The 26,835-nt window shown below is 39.2% G+C and overlaps 1 protein-coding gene across 4 annotated transcripts; it reads left to right on the forward strand.

The window, feature by feature from the left end:
* The first annotated feature begins 4,333 nt into the window (after nucleotides 1-4,333).
* Nucleotides 4,334-22,055, forward strand: LOC130253805 (carbohydrate sulfotransferase 9-like). 4 transcript variants are annotated; one of them, XM_056492716.1, is made up of 5 exons: nucleotides 4,334-4,422; nucleotides 16,650-16,738; nucleotides 18,035-18,145; nucleotides 20,408-20,555; nucleotides 20,994-22,055. In XM_056492716.1, exons 4-5 carry the CDS (start codon nucleotides 20,462-20,464, stop codon nucleotides 21,842-21,844), a joined length of 945 nt encoding a protein of 314 aa, XP_056348691.1. In that variant the 5' UTR covers nucleotides 4,334-4,422; nucleotides 16,650-16,738; nucleotides 18,035-18,145; nucleotides 20,408-20,461; the 3' UTR covers nucleotides 21,845-22,055. The 4 variants fall into 4 exon arrangements, with proteins under 4 accessions (XP_056348691.1, XP_056348692.1, XP_056348690.1 ...); XM_056492717.1 differs by lacking the exon at nucleotides 4,334-4,422 and adding an exon at nucleotides 10,010-10,233; XM_056492715.1 differs by lacking the exon at nucleotides 4,334-4,422 and adding an exon at nucleotides 11,395-11,559.
* Nucleotides 22,056-26,835: the final 4,780 nt, after the last annotated feature.

Consider the following 26,835-nt stretch of genomic DNA (forward strand, 5'->3'; position numbering starts at 1 on the left):
CCAATAACTAAGAGAGCTTATGCAGAGAATGCAGCCCAATCATTATTCCTGCTATCTGCTTCCACAGGTCTGGCTGGTCTTTTATTAGGAAACCCTATCATTCAACTATTTGCCTCGACACTCAAACATATCAGTAACATATATGGATATTATTGTAATTTTATTTCTTACATGGAAAATCTTATCCCTAGATCAAGTGCTGAAGATCACCCTGTTTGACTGTGACCAAGATCTTTCCCCACCAAATGTTTGTTTGAGACACACCTGCACTTAGAAATTTATCTTCAGGAGTTTTAAATATGTATCACCCATTTTCATCAGTTTACTTGGGACAAATAATACAGTGGTTTGCATGTAAGTGATATTATTATGTGGCTGAACAACCATGTAAGTAATGTTAATGTTTATCCACATATGGAGGTAAAGGGCATATAGCTGCTCCTGCTTTAAACTTGTACAACTTTTTAGTGTTTTAGGAATTTCTTTCTTATAATCTTTCCCAAATTTTGTTGTTCAGATTGAAAAAGTTCAAGTTTGATTTTCCTTTGTTACTTTTCTGCAAAAACTAAAAAACCCCTAAGTTTATTTTATATTTTCAAGGTAAGATCAAGAGTAATATGTTGCAGGTCACTGTTTTAGAAGATAAAGGGTAAAAAACTGTAAAGACCAATGCCTGCTACAAGCCATCATATGACAAGAGAGCACCCAGCCCTCTAGGCTCCAATGTATTATGTTCTGGGAAAATACTGCATTTCAAATACTGACTTAATGAAACTGAAAGTTTTCTCTGTGATGCTGATATATGCTCTTTCCTGGCACCAGCTCCAGTACTTCTGCTTGTACTTTATGGATGATATTGAACCAAGATAACTGAGCAGTGTTTAAGTAGAGTACATGGCAGAGTTACCAGCTGCTCTTTATTTTCTTTTATTCTTGTCTGTGTTCTACTTTGCAGAGCAAAGCTTGATGGCAGAATCTGGTTCAATCTGGCTGGAGAAATGTTTAACAAGAGTCCCAGGCTGGTGACTCAGTTTTCACAAATTCAAGCTGGGAAAAATGTGACAATTTATATTAGGAAAGACTCGAGTGATGGTGAGTTAAGATGGAAGAACAGAGGAAGGATTCCTTATAATTAAAAACATTTTAATCAGGGTTGGGTGCTTTCTGGAGAAGTGTGTTTCAATCCAAATGTATGTATCTAGTTTCAAGTGGTAACTAAATCAGACAAGAGTTCTGCAAGAAACTAACCTAGAAAAGCAGAGTCCCTTGCCCCATTAGATCTAGGAATGTTTTCCCCAAACTAAAGCTTTCAGTAATTCCTCTGAGAAGCTCATACAAATCTGTGATGTGCACCAGGAGGTAAAAATATTGTTCTGGGCACAGGTCTTCATGATGCTACATCTGTATTGGGTACTTTATATCTCTCTAAAAAGTCTCCTAGTCAGTGATAAGCAGGATTTTCTAAATTTGTGGGAAGCTGTGGGATGCTGTAACGCAAGGCAACACAATTGAAAGCATGGGCACTTCTTCCCTTTACTATACCTTCTTTTCTCACCACAAGTAAACAGAAGTAAATTAAAAAAATCTCCAACAAAGAATTGTTTTAAAAGACTGAGATAGCAAGAGTCTCTTCAGTTTGCACCATGTTATTCTGTAAAAATATCAGCATTTGCTTATTTCCCCTACATCTGCAACACAATCTGCTTATTCTTTTCCTGTACCACAAACATGCTGCCCCATTCTTATAAAAATATGAGAGTAACAACATCCCCCTTATTTCTCTAATACCAAAGTCACTTTTGCTGAAATGTTGGAAGCTTTTGCTTAGCCTCCCTAATAATGAGCACACTTCATCAAGGTTACTTTGTTCTATCAGCAGTACTCCTTTGTAATTTAGGCCTTCTGGGTAGGAATTGTGTTTCTGTTAGACAAGCAAAGGAGAAAAGTTATATTCTGACTCTTCTCTAGGTCTTGCTCTCCTAAAAACAGTCATAACTGAAAATTATTGCCTGTTTATTATACTTCTGTCACAGTTGCTTTTGTTGGTAGTTTAACTTCTAAAGATGATATGTGACTGATGCTCTTGTGATTTTATTTGATCTGGTGTTGTTCTGCCTCAGGGTACAGTACAAAGATTATTTGCAAATTATTAAATCTTATAATCTTATTAATTGTGATTGGCTAATATAGTCAATAAAGTCCATCATTCACCAGAGGATTCATAAGCCACAGACAACAAAGAAACATCCTGGGAGGCAACTTCCAGTGAACTTCTGTTGGTTTTCTTCTATTTTGTTTAAATGTACAGTAGGTAACATGGTGCTATACCTGCAGAAAGCACAAAATCAGCAAATTTATCAAGAAAGTAACTTGCACTTTTGCATTTTTTTAGTTGCAACCATACCACTTTTAGGGTCTATAGAAATTGAAGAAATCAGGCTCATGCTGTGCACCTGGCTAGAGTGCTGCTCTTCTCTTTGGACAGGTGAGTACTAGTGATATATGTCCTTAGGCAGTCAATGTGGGCTCGTGATGTGGCCTGATTTTCTTCTTCCAAAATAAACACCTAACTCTATTGCAGACTCCAGAGTTTCATTTTGAGGTACAAACAAGGGTGTGAAATGAACTGAAAGATAAGCCTAGGCAAAGCTGCTGATGCAGAACTACAGGGCACTCATGTGACTCAAATTAGACTTAAAATTTAATGAGGTCAAGTTACTGTTAGTTTCAGTTTACTGTTTTTACTGTCAGTAAAAAGGTTTAGGTAATAAGTTAGGCTCAAAGGCCACCTTGCATCTTCCAATCCCCTCCCTGCCCATGACGAAGTTGTTGTCACAATTCATGGGCTGCTTTGCATAAGATAGGCACATCTTCTATTTACAGATTTTTTAGAGTTGAACAAATGCATTCAGCTCCATATTTTCATAGAAACATGGAATGGTTTGGGTTGGAAGGGACCTTAGAGATCATCTAGCTCCAACCACCCTGCTATGGGCAGGGGCACCTTCCACTAGATCAGGTTGCTCAAAGCTTCATCCAGTCTGGGCTTGAACACATCCAGAGACAGGGTATCCACAAATTTTCTGGGTGTCCTGTTCTAGGGTCTCACTACCCTCATAATAAAAATCACCTTCCTTATATCTAGTCTAAAATACCTTCCTTCAGTTAAAAGACATTGCCCCTTGTCCCTTCACTACAGGTCCTATTGAAAGGTATGTCCTCATCTTTCTTATAAATACTTTTTCCAGTGCCCCTTGAGTTACTGGAAAGTTGCAATTCAGTCTCCCCATAGCCTTCTCTTCTCCACACTGAATAATGCCAACCCTCTCAGCCTGCCTTCACAGGAGAGATGCTCCAGCCCTCTGGTCCTCTTTGTGCCCTCCTCTGGACTAGTCCCATGGGTTCATGTCCATCCTGTGTTGGGGTGCCCAGTGTTGAATACAGCACTGCAGGTGGGTTTTCACCAGAGCAGAGCAGAGTGGCTGAATCCCCTCCCTCACCCCTCTGGCCATGCTGCTTTTGATGCAGCCCAGGATACAATTGGCTTTCTGGGCTGCAAACACACATTGCCAGCTCATGCCCAGCTTCTCTCCACCAACACCTCCAAGTCCTCCTCAGGGCTGCTCTCAATCATTCCATGCCCAGACTGTCTTCTTAGTTGGGATTGCCCCAAGCCAGGAGCAGAACCTTGCATTTGTCCTTGTAAACTCCCTGACATTTTCAGAGGACCTCTTTTCAAGTCTGTCAAGTCCCTTTGGATGGTGGGGGCTCCAGGCAACCCTTTGACAAGGGATATTTCAAGTATCATCAGTGAGCTCTGAAAGAGTTAAGGACAGATATTTTAAAAATATTTCCAAACACATCCTATTCAAGTGTTTAGTTCACTTTTCATACATGCATACACTTTCATCTTTTGAATACTTCACACCTGCACTTTTGTCCGTCCTTAGGTCACCAAACAGCTCCTGGCACCCGGACAGGCTAGAAGTGGAATGATTGCATGCCACTCCAGAACAGGTAGAAATCAATGTATTGCATATCTGTGACTGAAATGTCTCAGACAGACTTCCCTGAGCTTTGAGTTAGACATTTTTTGAAGTAGAAATTGAAAGGTTGAGAAGTGCAGCGACAGGGCATGGATGAAGGAAATTGTTTAAAACCGAGAAAGTTTTAAAAATAAGGGTGAAGGTCACTCAGCCTAAATATTCTCTTCCCTTTTTTTAGAATTCAAATATTGGTAATAAAAAATTGAAACTTCCTTGCTGAGGAAAGACCACAATGTGTCATGCTAACATATAGTATTCAAGGATACACCTTTTTATTTGAGCTAAGGCATTATGTAAACAGAAAGCAGTAAACTCAGCCAGAGTTGCACAAAGCTGCATCCAGTAGGAACCTCCAGAGACAGAAAATATTATAGAGGTACTAATTTTTTCTGTCTATTCCTTTTAGAAGGGTAGTAGGATTTTTTTTTTTTTTTAATCTTCTATGTGTTTTGTTAGTAAATTAAAACTTTAGTGTTTTCTGTTTGTGTTTTAGAAGATACTGAGTTCTGATTTAGGTTTAGTGATCTCAAGGGCAATCGGCTTTTTCAACTGATCTCTTCAGATGCAGAAATAATTTTGCTAACACTTTCATGTGGTTTGTTAGTTTTTTGTTATGTTGCCTTAGCTGCAGGGGTGGAGTGTGGTGGGAAATAAATGAAGAATTTAGGCCAGATATCCAGGATTAAGTCGTGTTACCTGGGAAATACTATGTAACTATCCATGTAAAGGAGATAGACAAATCACATAAAAAGCTAAATGTTTTTTTAGATAATAGATTTAAAGTAGTAGTTTAAAGAAGGAATGTTGATATTGTTTATAGATGAACTTCACGGGTTATTACATTCTACATTTTCTGTATTTTTGTTCTATCTGCTTTGATCAAAAGCCAGAACACAATCTTATTTAACTTCTTCAGCTTCTTCATTGATATTTAAAACTCTTGGTCTCAAAACCTTGCAAAGCCTTCTTAAGGCAAGAGATTTGTCACCCTTTAAAATCTCTGAATTTTTTATCTATCAATGTGATGTACAAACCTAGTTTTTAACTAGCATGAGGAGTCTTATTCATGAAAGCATACAGAAAATACAGAACTGCTCGAGAGTTTCTTTTACTGTTATTTTAGTTTTGAGATTATTTCTAGATTCTTACTTTTGAATTCTTACAAAACCTGAAGCTGCTTGGGAAATCTTTCCAAAATAAAAATCCTAAACTTCTGAGCACTTTTACCTATAAGATGAGTTCTACCACGTTATTTTGGAAGCAATAAATTGCTTTTTTTTTCAGCTCTTGTAGCATTTGCATGGGGGTTGCCGATTGACAATACAAATTAATTAATAGCTTCTTCTATTTCACACTCTGCTTAAATATATTTTTAAATTTTAAAAGATACAAATAGTTCTAAATTTGAAGCAAAGAAAACTGAAATGAAGGATTACCTTGTGGGTTTTTTCCCCTTTGGGTTTCACTTAGAGTGCTTCACTAGTTAGAAATTCTTGTGAACATTATTGGAGATTTTCTGAGTAAGCATATAAATGTGTAACAGAGACATGCTTTATACATTTAGTCATGCCTGTGTGGACAAAGCAAGAGATAGTTCTAAAAGTGCTGCTGAGCTGTGACTGCACAAAGTGCTCCCAGTATTTTCCTTCCTCATTCCTGCAGTTATTCCTCATTCTGCTCTCCCATGGTGAGTGAGCCCTGGCTCCCAGCTGGGCATTGGCATGGCTAGCCACATTTGCACAACCCATGTTAAGGTTACACAACATGGTACCAGGACCTGCTTCCTAAATAACTGTTAAAAGGGCCACTAAAAGCCATGTCTTATTTGTATTACTGCATCCAGGCTGAAATAGGATCTGAGGGCGAAGAAAACGCAGTGAAGAGTCATTAATTTAAAATGATGATCATTTCAGAGTTTCATTGCAAGATTCCATGCAGAACTGCTTTTCCAAGGCTGCATTAGTTATCTGAAGTCCAGATGCTGCTATTGTTTCTTTTCTTTATGAAAGAAGTTGTGAGAAAACTGAAGTTTATCTGACTTATTACTTAATTTTAAATAGTGTTGCTACTGATTAACATAGTTTAACATCTCTCATCTTTGAAGTCTTATGAGAACACTGATGTTATAATACAATTCCACACTGTCAAAAAAGTCTATGCCACATCCAAAAACATCATAGATATCTTTAAGGGAACAGGATTTTCCCCTCATGATAACCCATGCTTTGTGCACTGGAACTTGGCCCTTGGGAGTCTGTTTATCAAGTTTATTAAACTTTTCATTACATCTTAATTTCAATGGAACATGGGCTCAGAAGCACAGCTATTGGCACTTCCTTTATGACTCAGTCACTAACGTTCCCTCATGAGTTTAGTTACTCAAAGAAGGCAGACATTGCTTTTAGATGTAAAATTTTCCCCTGATTTATAAAGTTTTTAAACTCTAATAGTATAAATGAATTATTTAGTTCATTTGTTCTTTTCTTCTCAGCCTTATTTGAGGTGAAATACCTAGCCCTCACCACAAGATGACCTCAGCAAAATCTGAAAAGTTTACCCAGAGAAAAATCATAGACTAATGAATTTATGGAAAAAAGAATTGTTGTATGACTCCAGTATTTTATTATAGGGCAAACATGAATTTCATGCTGTACTGGATATTACTCTGAGTTTGAAAAGTATGTTTTGCAAAAACATTATCTTGTGTATTTTAGACAAATACAGAGTTCAATAGAAGTCCAGAAGTCCAGGAAGGAATATCAAATGGATTTTTCCTGGTTCAAATAATTTATAAAATGTGGGGAATGTAATTTTTCTGCAAGATTAAAACTGCTTGAAGGAGATATTTTTTTCTGTACAGAATCACCTGAACATGTGTCTATAAGTGAATTGCAGAGGCAATACAGGTAATGACCAACACTGGTTTTTGCTGGAAATGGAGTCACATGTCCTTGGAACTTCTGTAATGCACTACTGCAGCAAACAACCCTCCATGAGAATTTCTTTGAGCTGGTTATCCATATGATACTGTTCTTTGGCCAGGAATGTCTGTATTTTGGCAGAATTGGATCTTTGGTGGAAGGCAGGCAAAAGGAATTTAATCTTTTCTGCCAAGTGAGGATACTTTATTAAACTTGTGTGATCTGGAATTTTGATTAATACAAAGAATGAGAACATGAAAAAATTCTTAGATGAAGCAATCTGATTCTGCAGCCCTCTAACAAAGTGTGTCTCCATATTTTCAGCCCACATCTCATTTCACTCAGTTCTGTGTCTTTCATCTCTCATCACAATAAGTGGCCCCTGAGGCAAACGAGCTCTGTGTCTTGTTAGCAGTTTGTGGAGTAGCTCACTAGAAGATAAGAAGACTTTTCTAGCAGACTCCATTGGAATCCTGAGGAAAGAACACACTTTTGCAGTTGAAATAGCAGTGTACAACCATCAAATATCAGATACACTGGAAGACAGCAGTCCTTTTGCCAAAACTCTTCACATTTCTTATGAGAACTAATGGGATTTACAGTAGGGAAAAAAAGTGGCATTGTGCCAGTCTGGGCTGTGTTAAGCCCTGTAGTGGCTTTGTTGGTTCAGAGTCACTATATTGAAATAACAATCTAGATTTGTATAATTTAGCATGAAAACTTTGATAAATGTAGTTTTTGTAGGGAGGTAAGATGGAGGTAATTATACAACAGGATGAACCACAGACTTAAAAGAGACTGGAAAAGACCTCAAGACTTTATCTTGTGGATTCTGAAGCTCCAAAAGGGAACCAACTGTACCTCAGAAATGATAAAGGATCTTATTGTCTTTATTGTTAATAATATTTTCTTAAAATATAGCATAACCTTCAGTGACATTGTTTGTTGTAGTCATCACTTTATCCACTACAGAAAAAAAATATAATCCCTCCTTACCTCCCTAGAGGTAACTTATGTACATGATAGTTTTCATGTGTTTACTTGTCCCTCTGTTCTTTAAACTGTGTAACCCCAGTTCTTTCAATCTCTCTTTCTTGTGGCATTTCTTTTTTCCCAAGACAGCTGACCACTTTCTCTGCTTTTCCCTGGACCCTTTCCAGTTGGTCTGCCTTCTCTTGGAAGAATTTTGCTTGAATAGGACACAGCTACTGGTTGCTGTGCTAGACAGAAATATAATGGGAGGTATTTCTTAATGTATCAACCAAATATACAATCAAAGCAGTTTCTCTTCCTAATGTGCAGGTTGCACTCTTGATATGATGGAACACTACTTATTTGTGAATAACTTGTGATTGACTGGCAGCCCTCTTATCCCTTTTTTGCCAGAATGGCTGCCACATTTTTATAGACAATTATTCTCCCTTAGAACCTGAGACTTGTAAACACAAGTGCATTGCAATATATTTTCTCCTACAGACAGTTTATCTTATTTGTCAAAAGAATTCTGAGTTTAATGTATCATGCAATGAGTTTACTGTTCACATGGGCTTATTGTTATCTATGATGTGGAAGGATTACTCCTTTATCCAAATTATTAATGACCTGCACCATTACTCAGCCCAGAATGGACCCAGCTAGAATCTTTCTGATTATGTTTTCTGAGTTTGATAGTGAATTATTAAAAACTAATCTTAGTTTGTGGTTTTGGGTTTTTTTGCTTGGTTTTGTTTTCCTTTTTTGTTCCCTACACCCGGGTAGTTTTTCACTCTTCCAGAAATAGTTTCACTTTAAGATACTTTTTAAAATTTTATGAGTCAATGCTATAATACCAGTAACATTATTAAAATAAAAAAATATTGTGTGACCTACTGCTTCTCTATTTGTAGGACTTCTTGCCATGTTACAGAAATTAATAGCCAACATACCAAAAAATACAAAGCAAAGTAGCTCAACTATCTCCAACCTTTTATGAATAATCTATATTTTCATTTTTTTCTAGTATTTTCCCAGATTTTATCTCTTCTTAATTTCTTGACTTTATAAAGATGAGCATTGTGTTTATCACTTCACACATTTCTCACACAACCTCTGAGAATTTTCTGACACAGGTAACAGATCTGACCTTGTTTCTCTCTGTTGCCAAAGTACCTTAAAGTGCACTTGCTCAGGCTCAGGTGCCAGTATGTGTAGCATTCATTCAACCTCTTTAGCAGCCTATGAAGGAGCTATTTGGATCTGTGCAGGAATGTAAGTTCCTATATCAATCCAGGGACACTTGGGGCATTGACAGCTAGTAGAGAGTTCTCCTGGAGACATGCTCTAATGGTATACTTGAGGATTATGTGAACTACAGTATATTAAAGTTACTTTTGGTCTGTTCTTTTTCTATTTTAGATAGACTCTTTCTAAGTTTAAATATTATTCAGGTAATTACAGTTCACCCTTTTATGAAGAATGATGGAAAATGTACATCAGCCTTCCACAAGTAAACTATCACTAGGCTTTTCTTTTCCTTCCAGATTTTTCTTGTTATCTCCTACATCCATTGCTTTTGGCAGTTAAATTTGTGCTTTATTCTTTATGACTTTGTTTCAGAATCTAGTGCTATTCTTACTTGTCCTTAGGAGTTTGACCTGGTTTCCACTTTCTGTACATTTTCTTCTTGTGTTTCAGGTCATTGAAGACGGTGCTGCTTAGCCAAGTAGCCAAGTTGGTCTCTGGCTATACTTCCTATCCTCCTACTGTGTAGGATTGTTTGTGTTTGTACCCTAAAGATAGTTTCTTTAAGGAGTGCCAACTTCTCCAAATTCCTTCTGCTTTAGCCGTGTTTCCCATGAGAACTTACCTTCCAGTTTCCAGGGTTTATTGGAGTCTTCTTGTACAGAGTTTGTTTGGTTTGAATTGACCTTGCCTCTTGCTCTCCATCTAAAAATAATATCGCAGCACAATCGCTCTCAACCTAATTAATTGCCTTTGCCCTGGTATTCCCGACCATCCCCTCTCCTGGTTGCTTAGCAGGCAGCCTCTTGGCACCCCACAGGGAGTGGTTACAGCTGCTCGCTGTACCTAGAGACAGACACAGCACAGGGCTCTGCAATGTGCAGCTGCAGATGTTCACCTGAACATACTCAGGGAAACACGGGCAGCTTTAACTGGGCATTTAATCAAAGCAGAGGCAAGTACTACGTGTACAGAGGGTTTCAAATGCTCTCCTGTTAAAGCAACTGTGTGGATACAGAAGCACTTTGCCCAGCCGTAAAGATCAGGTAAGGAGAACACAAAATCTTTCCTCTATTTCCTTTCCATCTGTAGGGATGAAATTAAAATATGTCTCTCTGCACTGATCTTTCTTTGTCTGCATCTTTGTTGTTTGTTTAGCATTACTCAGAGGCATGGGAAATCTTTAGTGAGCTGTCTGATTGGTGAGTAAAATTGGATTGTTAGTGGCTTTTCATGTCATGATTTTGTAAGTGTGGGCAAATCTCTGTGAAGAGAGATTTCTTTTTCAGAGTTGGTTGGGTTTTTTATTTATTTACATATTTAGAAATTGACATCAAATATTTTAAGGCATAAACTGAGACATTGTTTAGCTTTTGAAATCACACTGTGGTGAAATGTATCTACAGAGGAGTTGGGTTTTTTTTGGCAGCCTATTGTTCACTGCTATGGCTTTCCTCAGTTAAGAAGTTGATGTTACAGGGATTCTGTGCCTGAAATGAAATGACAATGGCTTTCATTCACTTCTTGACTTTATTAAGGGTTTTATGCATCTTGACTCTTCTAATTTCAATTCAGTTTGCATTTACATAGGATTTTGTCGAATTTCAATCATTTCAGCAGAAGTTTTTCAGGCTAAATATCTACTTCAGGATATTTCTTTAAACCTTTTGAGCAAAAATAATTTATTGATTTTTATACAGGAAATCTGTGCTCTTTTTTCTTCTCTTAAATGATTCCAGGGACCTTTTCTCTAAGAAGTTCAGGTAGATTGCAGATTTTGAAATAAGCATTTGGAAAATGAGTTTAAGAGGTTCCTCTTGTGCCTTCTCAGTGGAACCTCTTCTGCACAGGAAGGTAAACCATCCATTTTAAAGAACAAGGCAAGCATGAGCAAGGCTTCTAGGGAGAAATTGTTGGAGATTGCTGGCAAAATACATTCACAGAACAAAATCAGCAGGAAAATGTGCCTTGATGACTAGTGTGAAAATTGACGTGGGAGGGAAAGAAAAGTAAAATGTGTCAGCTTAGTTTGGGAGATACTAAAATAACTGCAGAAGCTGAAGTGTAGAGCCTGGAACTAGCTGAGAACAGAACTGAGAGTGGGAAGCAGTGGGGCTGCGTGGGAATCTGGGAAGCAGAAGGAGAGAGAGCTGTGATGAGCTGGGCTGGGAAGTGTGGTGGTTGGAGGGGGGGCTGTGAGGCTGGCTGAGGAGACACAGGGAGGAGTCTGGCAGGGGAGCCAGGAAAGAGCAGGCTTGTGCATGAGGAAGGCTGAAGCAGAATCAGGGTGAGATCCGACGGGGTTTGGGAAGCTGGAAAACTGAATTTGCTGAGCGAGCTGCCTGGGGATGACATGAGGAAGGCTTTTGGAGGTGAGAATTTGCTGGAGACTGGGTTAAAGTTTTGCCTGAGGAGTAGAATCGAGTCTGGGAAAGATGGGGTCACACCAGGGATGGGGACTGAGGGAAAAGCTCTGGTGCCCATGCAAATATGTGTTGAGCAGGAGTGTTGGAGTGTTGCTGGACAGTGATGTGGGGACCAGGAGAGGAGGACTCTGGGCAGGCCATGCTAAAGGTGGGAGCAGGGGAGGCAGGGACAAGCTGTGCTATGGACATTTCCCTTCAGTGCCAGGAATAGCATCCCACTGGCCAGTCTCACCATTTTGCTGCTGCCAGCAGGTGAGACTGATGAGTTTGTGGCTTGTCACTCTTGATGCTGGGCTTGTTCAGAAGATAGCAATCTGCTGCTAGCAGGAGTATCCTGACACTGGTCAAGGGAGCTGATTCAATGATTTTTGTGCATGTTGTTATGATGCTTCATGAGTACATTTTTCAGTAGCTTTTCAACAGCTGGGTTTTAAAGAAGCAAGATACTCCACACAGCATGTGGTTCATGTTGACATGTTTGGTTCACAGGATGAACATGTTCTTGAGACATTCAAGGGCTGTCCAGTAGGATCCCCACTATCTGTGGTTGAGGAAGGAAGGTGTGCAGTGAGCCAGGCAAGAGTTTTTAGGAGGAGAGTTTGTATTCCTTGTCTGCTATAATAATCCCATATAGTGTGGGGCATCCACCTTTTCAGAGACTCATTGACTGTCCATTCTCCATTTTCTGGATACTTGGACAAGTCTGGAAACCAGATTTGCAGATTTTTCTAGCATTTGTATCTGCAGCTGAATCCACAAGACTATTTTTGACTTAGAGTGCACTGTAATGTCAAATGCTCTGAAATGTCAAGTCTTTAGCTTCAAGACTGTTCTGCCAAAAACCAGCAGACACTTCATTTTATGCTTTCTATGATTTAACTTATCACTTTAATCCTACTGTCTCCAAACTTCTTAATTTTTGATACTGCATGTGTCATAGTATGCTATAAAATCATGTTTCATAGAAACAGACTTCACACATAACATTTCTGCTTAACAGCTTGCCCTGCAACACAGAGGAGAGCAGAAGGGAAAGAAAGAATAGGCCTAGATTCGTGTAGGAAAAGGGAAAAAGGTGTACATGCAGTTTGTCAGAAAGTGTCAGGATATTTCAGGCAAAGAGGTTATTTCTGTGAAAGAGCAGACACCAAATCACTGGTGTTAGGACTTGTACACAATTCCTGTAAACAAGTCTTTGAAGGAGTATAAAAAGAAAGAGTGGAGGGGAATGAGAGTAGAGGTATGGTTTCAGACAAAATTAGTCTTGGATCCTGAAAATAAGTTCAAAATCTAGGCTAGAATGCCAGGAGAAACTGGAGGGAAGAGGAGCAAAAGGGAAAACCATTTAAGCAGAAATGCTTTGTATTCACTGGAGTGTGAAGAGGGAAAGAGAGGTCATAGCTGCCATCAATTATGGTAAAGGGGTGCTGGGGGTGGGGACACAAGGGTATAACAAGGTTAACAGCAAACAGGAGTTTGCCTGGGGGCAGTGTGCTAAATAACTGGGACTTTTACAAACAGTTTTGACTGTGCTATTTGGTGTGCAATGGCAGGAATAAATGAATCAAACTTGCACAGGGAGGTGAAAAGCAGGAGGAGACAAGGTGGATCTGGGTCTGAAAAAAGGTGGGTAGACCCAAATGGCAAGGAAACATAGCTATTAATTAAATTAATGAGAAAGGAAACATGGGAGGGGACAGTAAGACATGCAAAGGCAGAGAGTTAGCTATACACATGACAAAGCAGAGGGATTTTGTGAGGCCCATCTCCTATGAAACAAGCTTGGGAGGAGACTATTCATTGCCACCCTGGCCAGGGTGCATTGCTCTAAACTTTTCTTCTATACTTCTTTTTCCTCCTTTTTCCTTCTTTCCAAGTTTTTCAGGCTTATCTAGATGCCCTAAAAGAAAGTAGTGATGTTTGTTCTCCTGTGACTGGTTTTGCAGTGATTTAAATGGCAGTTGAAAAGTGCATGGAATTTTGAATTAGTGTTAGGATAAAAAGGCCCCACAGCCCATCACCAGATGTCAGGCACCAAAAGCAGTAACAGGGCACTGTCCAGTCCCCTGGGCTGCCTCCCACTGCCCACAGCCCAGGACCCCATGTCACCAGTCCCTGCCCCAGGGATGCTGCAGCAGAACTGGTCTCCTGCTCCCTGGGTTCCAGCCAAGCTGAGCCCAGCCACAAGCCAGGAGTCCCCACTGAACCTAGCTCTTCTTAGGAAATCAAAAGCCCTTGGCCTTTCTGGCTGCAGCTTCAGGAGGAAAAAGAGATACAAGTTTGATAAAATAGCACAAGCTGGGTCCCAATGCAAGAGTGACTGCAGTGCATATAGTCTCATTCCTTTTTAAATGTCTCTGGTAGTTTATTGGATAATTAACATACTGCTTTCTGTAATAATTTCTTTGAATTTGTTCATCTTCACTGACTTATACTTTGTGTCTTTTTCAGTCCAGTTCTCAACCTCCCTTTTCCACAACATTGTTAGAGCAGGCTGCAGAACATTTCTATTTCCTTGGCCCTCAGCTCAGCCACTTTTCCTTGGGGTTCTGCTTCTTGCCTCTCTCTGGGAGCTTTTCTGCCAGACTCTCTGCTGCCTTTCCCCATGAACCCTTTTATTTCTCTTCACTTTGGTCCTTTTCATCCCCAAATCAGCTCTTCCTTTCACTTGCTCTTTTGTGAACTGGTTGGTAACACCTTTAGCACACTCTTGTCATAATTGGTGTTGGCATTCCTGAAACAGAAAACTTTTAGGAGTGATTTTAGAGAAAATGTAATGGCTCCATAGGTGCTTCATAAATTTCATCCAAAAGCAGGGGCAGCAGAGGAGCAAGCAGGAACTGCTTCTTGTTATCAAGGGCTAATGGTAACAGGGGCTACCTATGTGATGGATCAGAAAGTGAAGCTGAGCTTTTAATGCTGCATGAGAAATGACAGATATCAAAAAAACTTTGGAAGGTAAGACAAGTAGATGACATGGAATTAAGCAGAGAAGGAAAAGCTAAAAGGCAGGCATAAGAGATGGGAATAATGAGTGGATTAATGATGGCAGCAAGGAAGGTATCACTACAGCTGCTGAGACCAGAAAGAGGTCTGATGCAGTAATGGAGGGCTGAGGTGACCATTACACAGAGCAAGGGTTTTAGATTGTGCTTATAATGGAAAATGTTGCTTTGTACCCATCTCAGTGCTGTGAAGTGTGCTGTTCTGTAGGACACCCTTGCCAGCTTTCTCCTCAGTAGCTCCCAACCTGACCCATATGTTGTCTCCTCCTGAGCTTCTACCCATTCTCACCCAACACCATTCAACCCTTGCTGCCAATGAGATGATGTCAAATGCTGCCTCTTGTTGGCAAAATGACCCAGATCAGACACTTCCTAGCCTTGGCTGTCTGGAAATTGTGTGAGTTTCCTAACCTATTACTGGTTTTCCCCTCCATGGACAGGCCAGCCTGTTGCTAAGGTTCTGTTTTCTGGACTTTTTCTCCCTCCTGTCCACCCATCACAAACTGTACAGAAGCAAGGGTGCTGCAGATTTGGCTGAAAAAAGGTCTTGCTCTTGCAATTCACTCTGATAGAACAGCACATACAGAACTGCATCCAGAGCTTGGTTTTCCTGTCCAGGCTGTTCTTGGAGGTTTTCTACCCATCGTTCCCTCCTCACCTTCTATGTACCCATGCACATATCAGTATGTATGTATTTGCAGCTGTCTTTTTGAAGGGATTAAGTACAGAATGGGGTTCAGCAACTGAGAATGTTATCTGTTTTCAGAGATTTTTCCCTACCTTCCACTGAGCTGCCATACTGGTACTTTCTTCTGGTTTCAAATGTATCAGGAACACAAATAAGTATTGTTGTAATTTCATTCTTTTAATCTGGAAAGTTCCACTTATCAAGTGGGTGCAGAGGATCACCCCACATGCTCAGCTCTGACCAAGGTCTGTATGTAAAAAACTAGCTTGAGACATGCCTTTGTAAGTTTATTATCAGAAGATTTTAAATCATTATCAGCCTACTTACTTAGTTTACTTGGAACAAATAATATGCCAGTGTAACTGATACTAATGTGTTTTGGAACTATTCATGTGTGTGTACATATGTTTCTGTACTTGGGTAATAGGGGCCACACAAAAAGACTTTACATTATTTGTTATTTCCAGCCATAGTACTTCTTACTGTTTATGAAAGTATAAAAGTATTTTTAAGTTGTTTTTTTTTTGTTTGTTTGTTTTTTGGTTTTTTTTTTGCTATATTTCTTTAAATACTGAAGATATTTCCATTGCAATGGCTCAGAAGTTTCAGGAGAAGGATTAGGAAATACTATATTAGGAATGATTGTTTCAGCAGTTCAAGGACAGAGCAGTGTACCTATGCAAGGCAGCACAATCTTTGGTGCCTGTTGTAGAAATAAATCTACAAGGCAGGAGGAAGAACTTCCATCTAAGTTCAATGTGCTAGGTTGTGTACTTGTGTGACTTCCACTAAAACATCTTTGAGTTTTTCCTAATTGAAAGAGTACTAAAGACTTTTGATCAGACTTTGTTTTGGTCAGGGGGAAGGTAACTCATTATAAACCCAAAGCTGGTGGTTGGATAAGTGTGAGTGCTGGTAGCTACACAAGCTCAGTTAAAGTCCAGACAGACCTTGGGGAAGTTTGCAGAGGATCTACTATCACAAAACATCAAGCAAGCATGAGGCAAGTGAACCAAGAAAAAGCAATTTAACAGAAAAAATATCTAATAACTCCAGCTTATGACAACTTTTTAACACGCCTGGAAAAGTACAAAACAGAGATAGGGATTTCTTCTGGGTCAAACAGTCTCACCTGCCAGGCAGGGGATGTGCAAGTAGGTTCCAGACACCTGCCTACCCACTGTACCCTGTAAAAGGGACATGTTGAAAGTAATTAAAAGCAGGCAATTGTCAGAAATTTCTTGGAGTAAACAGAAGGATGGGAAGAACATTTTATGGTCAGCAAATGTGACAGCAAAGATATGAACAACATAATACAATGTTTTTTGTTTTGTTACTTGCAGTGTGTTTATCAGGAAGAAAAGAGTCTTCAAAATGGAATTGTAGAGGGCCATGGGAGAATTCTCAGCAGTGCAAAGAAGGCTTGAATTCAGTAAGTATTTTTAATTTTGTGAAGGCTTCAGGCCTTTTTTGCCATTTTGCATGCACATGAATCTCATGGCACAGCTTTCCTCAGTAATCTATTCCCCATTTGTTGCCACTCTTGGCTTGAACAATTGCTCTGGTTATTCTCATATAGAAACTTTGGCTTATGTTACAGAAAACAGATGCCACCAGACCAACTTACTGTTTTTTCTTGGCTTGATTAAGCCAATAGCTTTGATATAGTGGATTAAGAACTGTAAAAAGCATTTGATTTGAAAAAACAGCATGTTTTGGCTTAGAAACTAGAAAGAAATCAAAAGAACTGGACACACACTGAAGAAATTTAACACCAATTAACTGACAGGCCTCAAAAATCTCCTGATAGCAATCCTTCTGAAAGACTCCTGCAAGAAAGGATTCTATGAGGATAATTCTTGCTGCCTGGCTTGCTCTTTAGTAATGACTGAAAAAGAGTCAGAAAATTATTTTTTATGTAATTTTCAGAATCCAATAAGACATGCAGATAATGAAAATATCAAGCCATTGCTATGTATAATTGATTTATAATATGTGATCTGAAGAACAAGGAAAAAACAACAGTGACTGTAAGGCTGTTATCTGTAAGATTTTATGCTTCATTAAAAATAAATAAAAAACAAACAAACATCTCCTCCTCCCCCACTATGTACAACAAGAACAGTGCAGATTAATGCCTTATATTTAATTTTTAGGATCTTCTTTTCTGGGAATATGTAAGATCCAAAGAAGCATTTAGATCTCTTTGTCCCTGTTTCCTGTTTTGTTACTTTTCAGTTGAAGAGATTTCTGGTTTTTTTTGTTTTTTTTTTTTTTTGTTTTTTTTTTTTGTTTTTTTTTTTTTTTTTTTTTTCTTTTTTTGTGAGGCTTATGATGATGTCTTTCCATCTTGCCAGGAGAGCCCATACTGCTGCCCTTTGGTTACAGCAGAACTAGTCTATTCAGCATGGACTTGTTGTGTTAATAGACCCACCACTCCTTGACTGAGGAATGCCTTGCAGTTACCTAAAATTGCACCTAATTCCACATAGGATGAGGGAAAATGCTAAGAGAAGTATTAGCTCATTACATCTTAAATAGCAAGCACAATTGCAAGTACATGGAAAACCCATAATAAATATGAGGAAAAGTTCATCTGATTTACTGACACTGACACCTACTGACAAAGGTGGTTTTCATTTTGTATTTTTCACTCCTTTTTAATTTCCAGGTGACTTATCTCTCTTTGACAAAATGGCTTTCAATTTGCTTTCCTCCTCTTCCTCAGGTTTCCCTTAGATGATTTTCATCACTGGAAGCTTTGCATTACACAGAACTCAGGACTGGGGTCTCTCACCTGAAAAGGTCTTCTGAAGAAGGCTTTGGACTTCACCTTAAGGTATCTTCATGTCATGTTGGCCTCATTTGTTGAGGGCAGTGTTAACACTTACTGCCAGTCTGCTCTGTGAAGTTTTTTAAGGAGTCTAGAAAGATTCCATCTGTCATCGTGGAGCTTGTTCTATCCCTTCTTACGGTTTGATTGTTCTCCTGAATTTAATTAAAGATTCTTTTGCTTCCACAAATATGCACAAGTCTTAGAAGAGGAGTTGTCTCCTGTGTTTAACTAGCTGCTGAAGAGTTTCTTGTCCCCAAGGAAGCAAGCCCTTCCATTTCACTGTGGTGACTCACTGACCTGTTTCCACATTAAATATGTCTTATAGCAGACCTTATATTCTCTAGTGATAGTGTGATCAGTAAACATGCATGATACAAGTACCTAAATAGGGTAAAATTTATCTAGGAAATGTTCTGATTCCTGAGACAGGTATGATAAAATTACTTCTCTGAAGTGACTGCATTTAAAGTGACTGAAGCCCAGTATCTTTCTGCTAAGCATACTTTAACAAGGAGTCCCTCTACAGAATTATTTAGAATAATATTGATTTCAATTTATACAGAGTTAAGTTGTCTCTCCAAACTGCTTCTGAAAAAGAATTTAAAGGGAGCACTCAATCTTGGCTCTCATGAGATCAGTGAACAACCTGACTTATTTTAGCTGGCCTTGAAACAGCCTCAGATGCATTAGGACTCAGGGATCACATCATGAAATGAGAATTGATGTACAAGTGAAGAAAAGGTTAAAGGCAGGCCTTCCCATAAGCTTTACAATGATCCTATCCAGCCAAGAAAATGAAAAAGTATAGGCTAAATAACAATGTGTCTAAGAATACTGGATTAATTTGAATGAGTATTGCAGCATTTAATTGTAAATACAAGTGAATTTTTAATACAGAGATAGTGAACAGTGTCCCTCTCCATTCCCCAGGTCATACCTATGCTAAGAGATATTTAATTGTCAGTAATGCTGTTAACTCTGAGTCTGCAGATGTCCTGGTCAAAGTGTGTGATATCAAAATCACGTATCAGTCCTGAAAGGAGGAACCCTTGTGCTCAAGTACAGTTTCAGCAATGTAAATGGAACAGCCTCTACTGCTGTCTCAGAAACACCAGAAACCAATTTCTGTTATGGCAGCTGGGGTTTATGTACATCCTCACCATGAGTGGCACACAACTTCCCAAGTGGTCCTATCGTATCTGGTAAAAACAAAACAGAATAAGACAAATTGAAAAAAGAAAAAATAAAAATTTACATCCTCAAGAAACTCAGGCAATGATGTGCTTATTGCCAGCAGGTTCAGATTGAAAACTGGAGGAGTGGGAAAGGAAGACAGTGCTATTTGACTTTTTTGCTTGTGCAGACTTTATGGAAGAGGAAGAAAATATCGTGTTTGCCAGAAGTTATTGTTTTGTGCTTAGTTTTGCAACTTCCAATAAAAGCACACTGATGAAGAGCTCTCTACTGGGGGAACAGAGCAAGATTGCACAGAGGATTTAGATAGGTCTCACTCCATTAAGTGCAAGGAAACAATGAGTGAGCACAAGAGAGAAAATATGTTGTGTTGGACTGCCTTCTTTCCTTTTATCTGGGAACATGGAACAACTTTTTTCTGTTGTTTCCTCTACCACTTCTGTACATTTCCTGTCCTACTGAATCATTTTGGGACTCTTCTGCTGCAGCAGCAATGGTAGCATACATATATACCATGCAGTATCTTTGGGGAGGGAGAATGGGAGAATTCAAGTTAGTGGTGTGGATTCCCTGCAGGAATAGGGAAGAGTTTCTCCTGCAGTGATTTATTTGTCCAAAGTGCAAAGCTTCAGGGCAATAAATAGAAAGAAATTAATCCTGAATGTGTCATGGTCTTTGCGGATACACCCGTTACAGGTTAAGAGATCTTTGTGTTCCCAGATTCTAAACGTTATCAAAAAAATACAGCTTTGTAATCCTAAATTAAGTAATTGTTCCCCAACAACTATAAAAGACAAGGGAGGTGTATTTGTTCATAAGGAGTTCGTTGTTCTGAGAAAAGGAGGAATTTTGGAATAATTCTAAATGGACATATATTATTTATCTATTTGATTTAACAGTATAATTGTGGTGAGTCTTTTCCATAAGAAAATTTTTACTTATTAGTAAAGCCTAATTTTATAGGGCTTGAAAGGTCTTTCTGCTGTCCTAATTTCTGCAGGAGATTCACATATTATCTTTGTTATATCAGTCATACAAAAACTAACCTGAATTATCTTTCCTTGTTGGCAGAAAGACAGAATTCCACTTTGGAGACCACGTCATTTTTCTTCCTGTGATAATAACATGAACCAGAAGCTATTAGTTTTCCTTCTCCCAAATTTTTTACTTGGGATATTTCTTGTTGGGTTTTTCTGTAAGAGACAAGAAAACCTAACAGGTAAGTAAAAAAAATTGCCAACAAGATTTACTGTTTTATAGAAAGAGAGACACTTTTCCCAAGTGTTAGAAAGTAACTATGGAGCCCAAGATATAAACAATACCATGAAAATATTTAAGGACTTGTTACTATAGTAGTTATCTCAGCAATATTTAAGAGAAGAGCACTACAAAAACATGATGTTGGAACATTAAACTTGCTTAGACTAATACTGCTAACATATTGAAAGTTTTCAATTTAATAAATGTTTCACTAGGGAGGGTAGTTTATTGCATGTTTGCCATAGTCTGGTCGGGTTGCAGGAAAGAATATTGATTTTAGCATCTTCATTAGATTTTGTATGGAGGGTGATAGATCAAGTGCTATGATTGTCACAGATAAAGATATTTATACAAAGCTATTTCACTGAAATGGTTTAAATTTCTTCCTTGGTCACAGATGTTTTCCCCACTACTACTGAAAACTGGCGGGCGATTCAAAACGGTCGGAAAAACACACTGGCCTCTGTCTGCCTGAAGAATAACCTTAACAAACCAAGGAGCAAATTGGATTCTGTTGTTGCAAACCAGCTCTTTGTGGAGCACAAGCATAAATTTATCTACTGTGAGGTGCCCAAGGTAGGCTGCTCCAACTGGAAGAGAACTATTTTTCTTCTTCAATCAGACTTCAGTGCAGAGGCTTCTGATATTCGGCATGACGCCATCCACCAAACATCACTAATCAAAAGGCTGGTGTCTTACCCTCCTGCCTTGCAAAAGGAGCTCCTCAGCAATTACACCAAAGTGATGTTCACCAGACATCCCTTGGAACGGCTGGTTTCAGCTTACAGAGACAAACTCCTGCACTCTGAGCCATTCTACAGCACCACTGTTGCTAATGAGATTAGGGCAATGTTCAGGAAAAATAAAGATTCTTCTGAAAAAGTGAGTTTCCAGGAGTTTGTCAGCTTCATTATATCAAAACCACCACATACTCTTGACATCCACTGGAAACCAATGTTTCTGCTCTGTGATCCTTGCAACATTCACTATGATATTGTGGGTAAGTATGAAACTCTTGGGTTGGACTCTGAGCATGTTCTGAAGGACATTGGTGCACCAGAGAGCCTGCAATACCCCAGCTTGAAGAGATACAGCTCAGAGAAAAGAACTGATGGTGACATCACCTTGGAGTATCTCAGACATTTGACCTCAAAACAAATTGAGAAGATAAAAAAATTGTATGAAATAGACTTTTTTTTGTTCAACTATACTATGAATTATGAGGATTATTTTTCCCTGAATGACTAATGTAGGTTAAACAAAGAACAGTTTCCTTTGTACAAAACACGAAAAACTTGTCCTCACAGGTGCTTGATAGGGAGTTTGGTGACTGCTGCTGAGATTGCCTGAAATTTGTATATATGGTTTATTATCTTAAGCACTCTTTTAAAAAATCCCTGCCATGACCTCTTGTACCATGCAGACCTTTACCTATTAAAATGATTGTATTCCTACTGATCTTTAAGAGCATATGTTTGTTTCATGAAAACTGTTCATAAATGATAGATTTTGGTCCATTGGTAAGAGACACGGGAAGAAGGAAGAATGTTGTTTTTCACAATGAATATTTGAGAACACTATATTTATGTCAATTTTTAAATTAGAAGAAGACATAAGAAGCAATAAATAATCTGCTTGAGAGTTAAAACAACCTGCAAGAGCCTTGATCATGAATACTGTAGGAAAGAAACAAATAACTTCAGATGCTTGAAGCTGCATTACACAGACCATAATGCCAGAATATCTTCCTCTCTAGCAGTGCTCTCATCACAGCCCATCAGCCTCATGCCTCAAGCAGCACAGCTGCCAGCAATTCAGACAAAGTTTCCATTATAGCTTTTAAAAATCTTCTGATGAGCAGATCTGGTATTCATGGTGACTTTACAAACTCTTTTGACCACTTTTATAAGTATAACAGTCTGATTTTAGTGGACGGTCTGTTAGAGAAGTAGTTAGAAGTACCTTCTAAACAATACAGCTGGGGTGGTGCATGACCTAAAATCTCAGTGAAAAGGTGATTCTTATTTATTTCCAAAAGCATTTAACACCCAGCCAATGGACAGGCCAGTTGGTACAGTGGGGACAATGTTTGGGCTTTCCCATTTGTGCTGCTGGAATCCACGAGCCCCTGGGACTTACCTGAGCCTGGCAGGTAAGGCTTGGGAGGAGCTGGGTAACCTTAGATAATATATTTGTTCTACCTGTTGCTTTCTCACCTTACAGGAGAATGAGTACAAATAAATTGTGGAGCTATGGTGAAGGGAACAATGAAACATGGGAGAAGCAACTCAAACCATTATCCACTTCTTATATTCCTAGGTGACTTTGTTTTTAGATCACTGAGGGGTCTATAACTGCTGTCATACTAAGCATGAGATGTGTCCTCTTTTTTAAAAAAATCTATTATCTAGTCACATTCAAATGTTAATTTGTGGCCATATTAATTGTAACTAACTGTGACTACTGGCACCACCTCTAGGGGATGTCGGTCTCTCAGCAGCTAACTTGAAAATCTCTCAAATGCACTTATTCCTCTCAGCTAAATCTGCAAATGTATGAAGGCTGGCAGTCTAGTCTTGGACTCAAAGTTGGCTCTCAGCTTCTCATCACACAGAAAAGGACAGATACAAAATAAGTCAGTCACAGAGTAGCCAGCAATCTGTACAGCCTTTGCTGCCAGCAGCATGGTCAAGGGAGAGGGAAAAGGGGACTGTGAAAAATGGATACAATGGGGTTTAAATTATGAGGGTTTGGAGGAACCCTCCTAGTGCAGGAAGAGGGTTGCAGGAATTATCTGCTCCAGTGGGAAGGTGCAGTGATATATGACATCAGCTGGGGACAGTGATCAGGCCACAGTGCCAGAGAGGGCCCAGAAAGAAGTGCTCTCCTTGACAGCAGATTGTACACAAGCCTGGGCTGGCATTTGGTACAGCCAGGTCATGTCTGGCTGACTATCTCATAAATGGGGCAGCTTTGGAAGAAGAAACTTTGGAAGGAGAGATCCAAAGTGAGAACACCAAGCAAGAAGAGCAAAACAATTTGGAGGGGAAAAAGTTATTATTTTATGCAGAAGTTTTCATATTTCTGGATCTTATCCTCATGGGTGTCCCATAAGCCTACTGTCTCCTGATACTGCATTGTTCACACTGCCCTGGCAACTCTGTAGCTCATGTAGGGTTTTTTTTTCCTTTATTTTTTAGTTTTCTTTAGTCAGAGGAAGCTGGAAATTACTCCCATCAAAGTTAAGGCTGTGCAGAAGGATGCAGTCTCTCTCTTTTTCCTGAATCAGGGCTACATGTTTCTCCTACAATCTTTGACAGATCATGCAGAGGCAGAGGGGAATAAGATTTGCTTCATAACTCACTTCTACATGAAAGAGCCCTCCAGAGCTATATCTGAAGCTGTAAGTATATCTAAAAATACATGAGTACTCTGGCACCCTCATCCAGCCTAGGAAAGCTCAGAAGAAATGATCCTGACAGAGTCTGAGGGTTTGAGGAGCGTCTTTGCTATCAGCACTCAGTGTTAACGCCCACTCCAGTTTCTCACTGTCAGATGTGAGTGGCTTTCTATTCTTATTTCCTCTTTCACAGAGGTTCACAGATTGTTCCTACAGTGGTGGCAGAAAAATGATGGCTAATTCATCCATCACAAGCATTAGTCAGTAGCAGAAGGGTATCTATTAAAGCAGAAAAATCTGTAACTCTTCACAGCAGACTTTGAGTTTTGCCACTTGCCTAGAGGGAACTGTAAGTAGCACACTGCCTCAGATCTCTGGCTACTGTAATGCTGTTTAGCTGGTGTGGTTCTGAGCAAAAAGAGCTGCAGAGGACACGTGTGCATGTGTGCCCAGATAACAACAGGTGTACTGTCTTCCCTACAAGTGCACTGTCCAGAACAGGCTCTAAGCTGAGCTGGGCTCCCTCCTGGCTTTTGTCCAGAGAATAACCCTCAGTGGAGCTTCTTTCCTTTGGATGCCAACCCTTGGTGATGTGTTCCTGGGAGGAAAATGGGTTCTTGCAATTGGGAGCAAAGGGTGGTGAGGCTCAGGCCCTGGGGAGGATTTGAATGAGGAGGAATGCCATAACTCCTCTTCTGATTTATTCTTTTATGCCTGCGATACGATCATTGAAATGTTCATTTGTGATTACCTTAATAAACTCTAGAGAGTTAATACATTATTCTATTTGTTCATCCTTCTCAATAACATCTGTTTTAAAAACAAAGCCACCTCAAAGTTGTTCTATCAAATCAAAACAAAGGCCACATACTATCAGACAACAACCAATTCAAAGCTGCTTGCCTCTGCTTTTCTACATTATTTTGTCTGACTCACAGAAGTTTTAAAGAATTGAAAGAATTAGCAAATACTAATGTGTGCTCCAGTTTGAAGAAAAAATGCAAGTGGAAAAAGGAAGAGAAAGAAAAAAATCTTTCAAAGTCAAGCTTGCATCTTTCCCACACATATATCCATCAGCAGTGAAAAAATAAGAGTTTTTTCCCACTCTCATGGAAATCCTCACACACATTCAGGATAGGTATCCACAAATCTGACATCATACTTCATGGAAGCATAACAGATGATCAGTGTATGCCAGCAATGGAGACCACACAACCAGTTGTTTCTTGAAGATGTTTCCTCCACTTTAAAAACAATTATTCTGCCTGCAAGCAATCCTAATTTTTCACACAGTTTTGAACTTGAGTCTTGAAAGGTAAACTATGATTAGTTGTCTCTTGCTCAGAGAGCTTCTAAGAGCAGGAGAGCTGTGAACAGAATAAAAGGTGTGAGCAGTGAAACTTTAGGTGTTTGCTGTTCCACAGAAGTGTCTCTGACTAACAGGAAGAAGAGGAAACACCACACATGCACATCAGACAAACTGCAGTGCTTGCTGCTCACAGCTGCAAGGTGATTCCATTTCTGTGTTTAGAGCATTAATAAGTCAAAAGCTTTTAGCTTGATGATAACCAGGTTTTTTGGCTTGTGTGTCATAGAAGTAGAAAAAGAAAAGGAAACAGGAAAAGGCACCAACACTTCACAATCCTGCCTTTGGCCTGACATGATTTCTCTCTGTCACAACAGTTCTTACCTCCCTTCCTTCCAGAATTATAATTTAGGGCATGCTTTAGTGTAAAACAAAAAATTATTGAATCAGTGACATACATAAATCAGTGTAAACCAGATAAAATCAAAACAGACAGAGAACTTACCCGGTAGAAATGTCTGAAATTTCAGGAACTCCCTCTTGCAAGTTCTGAACATGAATCAGATGTACACAGGGGGCAATTACAACACAGCTTCTAGTAATAACTATTTTTATAGAAAAAGCTCAAGTGATCATAAATCTCAGTCAGTATACAGAGACTGAAATTCCAAATGAATCAGGAGAGCAAAAATGAGTGAAGCATAACAGGATCAGGTCTGTGAAAAGGAAATGGCTCCACACTGTTTCAGCACTACCCATGTACACCTCACCTTTGCTCACCACTACAAGAACACTTCCTTTACATCTTCTTTTGGACATGTACCAAAGCTTAGCAAGATGAAAAGGCTTTCTCAAAAAGTCCCGTTCCACCCTGTAAAGCCATAGTTAATATGATCATGCAGCATTTGTAGAGTCTCACCAAAGATGCAAAAATCCAGCCACAAGTGGGACTCAGAGCAGAACTTAGCCTGAGTACCCAAATCCATGTGGGCAAACTCCAGTTTATATTTCTATGATGTAGCAGAACTAGGGTAAAAACTTTTTATGTACAAATCTACAGCTAATATTCAGACTCCTACCTCACTGCTCCATTTTTTGCCAGATCCCTTTTTCAGTATTCACCTGAACTACATGTATGGATTCCTGCTGAATTTCCACTGTTGGGGGCCTGCTGCAGGTGCTAACTTATTCAGGCTGTTTGCAGGTGAATGTTGCTGGATGTATTGCAACTATTTTCAGAAGGCTGCTTGTGTGAGAAAGTTCTTCAAGCACCTGCTCCACTAGTGAGATATTACCTACTACATGCTGAGAGGTAAATATAAAGTGAAGGATGTTTTGAAGGCATTCCCCCTCATCTCACTTAAAAATAAGCTCATCTTCTATTCAGATAGTAGTTAAGGAAGAGACCCCTTTTTGGGATTTACATCAGGTCTCAGAGGCCTCTCTTAATCATACACTAAAAGCACCAGGAAACCCTCTGTCATGAGGGGCCATCATTCTCTGCAGGGTTAAGTTTGTTTATCCTCAGAGATC

The sequence above is a fragment of the Oenanthe melanoleuca genome, chromosome 5 (assembly GCF_029582105.1).
Source record: "Oenanthe melanoleuca isolate GR-GAL-2019-014 chromosome 5, OMel1.0, whole genome shotgun sequence".
NCBI lineage: Eukaryota > Metazoa > Chordata > Aves > Passeriformes > Muscicapidae > Oenanthe > Oenanthe melanoleuca.

Excerpts from the sequence above, each read along its gene's own strand:
- LOC130253805 (XM_056492716.1), top strand. The coding sequence starts at position 20,462 with ATGAACCAGAAGCTATTAGTTTTCCTTCTCCCAAATTTTTTACTTGGG. Across the intron at positions 20,556-20,993 it reads GAGACAAGAAAACCTAACAG|ATGTTTTCCCCACTACTACT; the intron begins GTAAGTAAAAAA and ends CCTTGGTCACAG.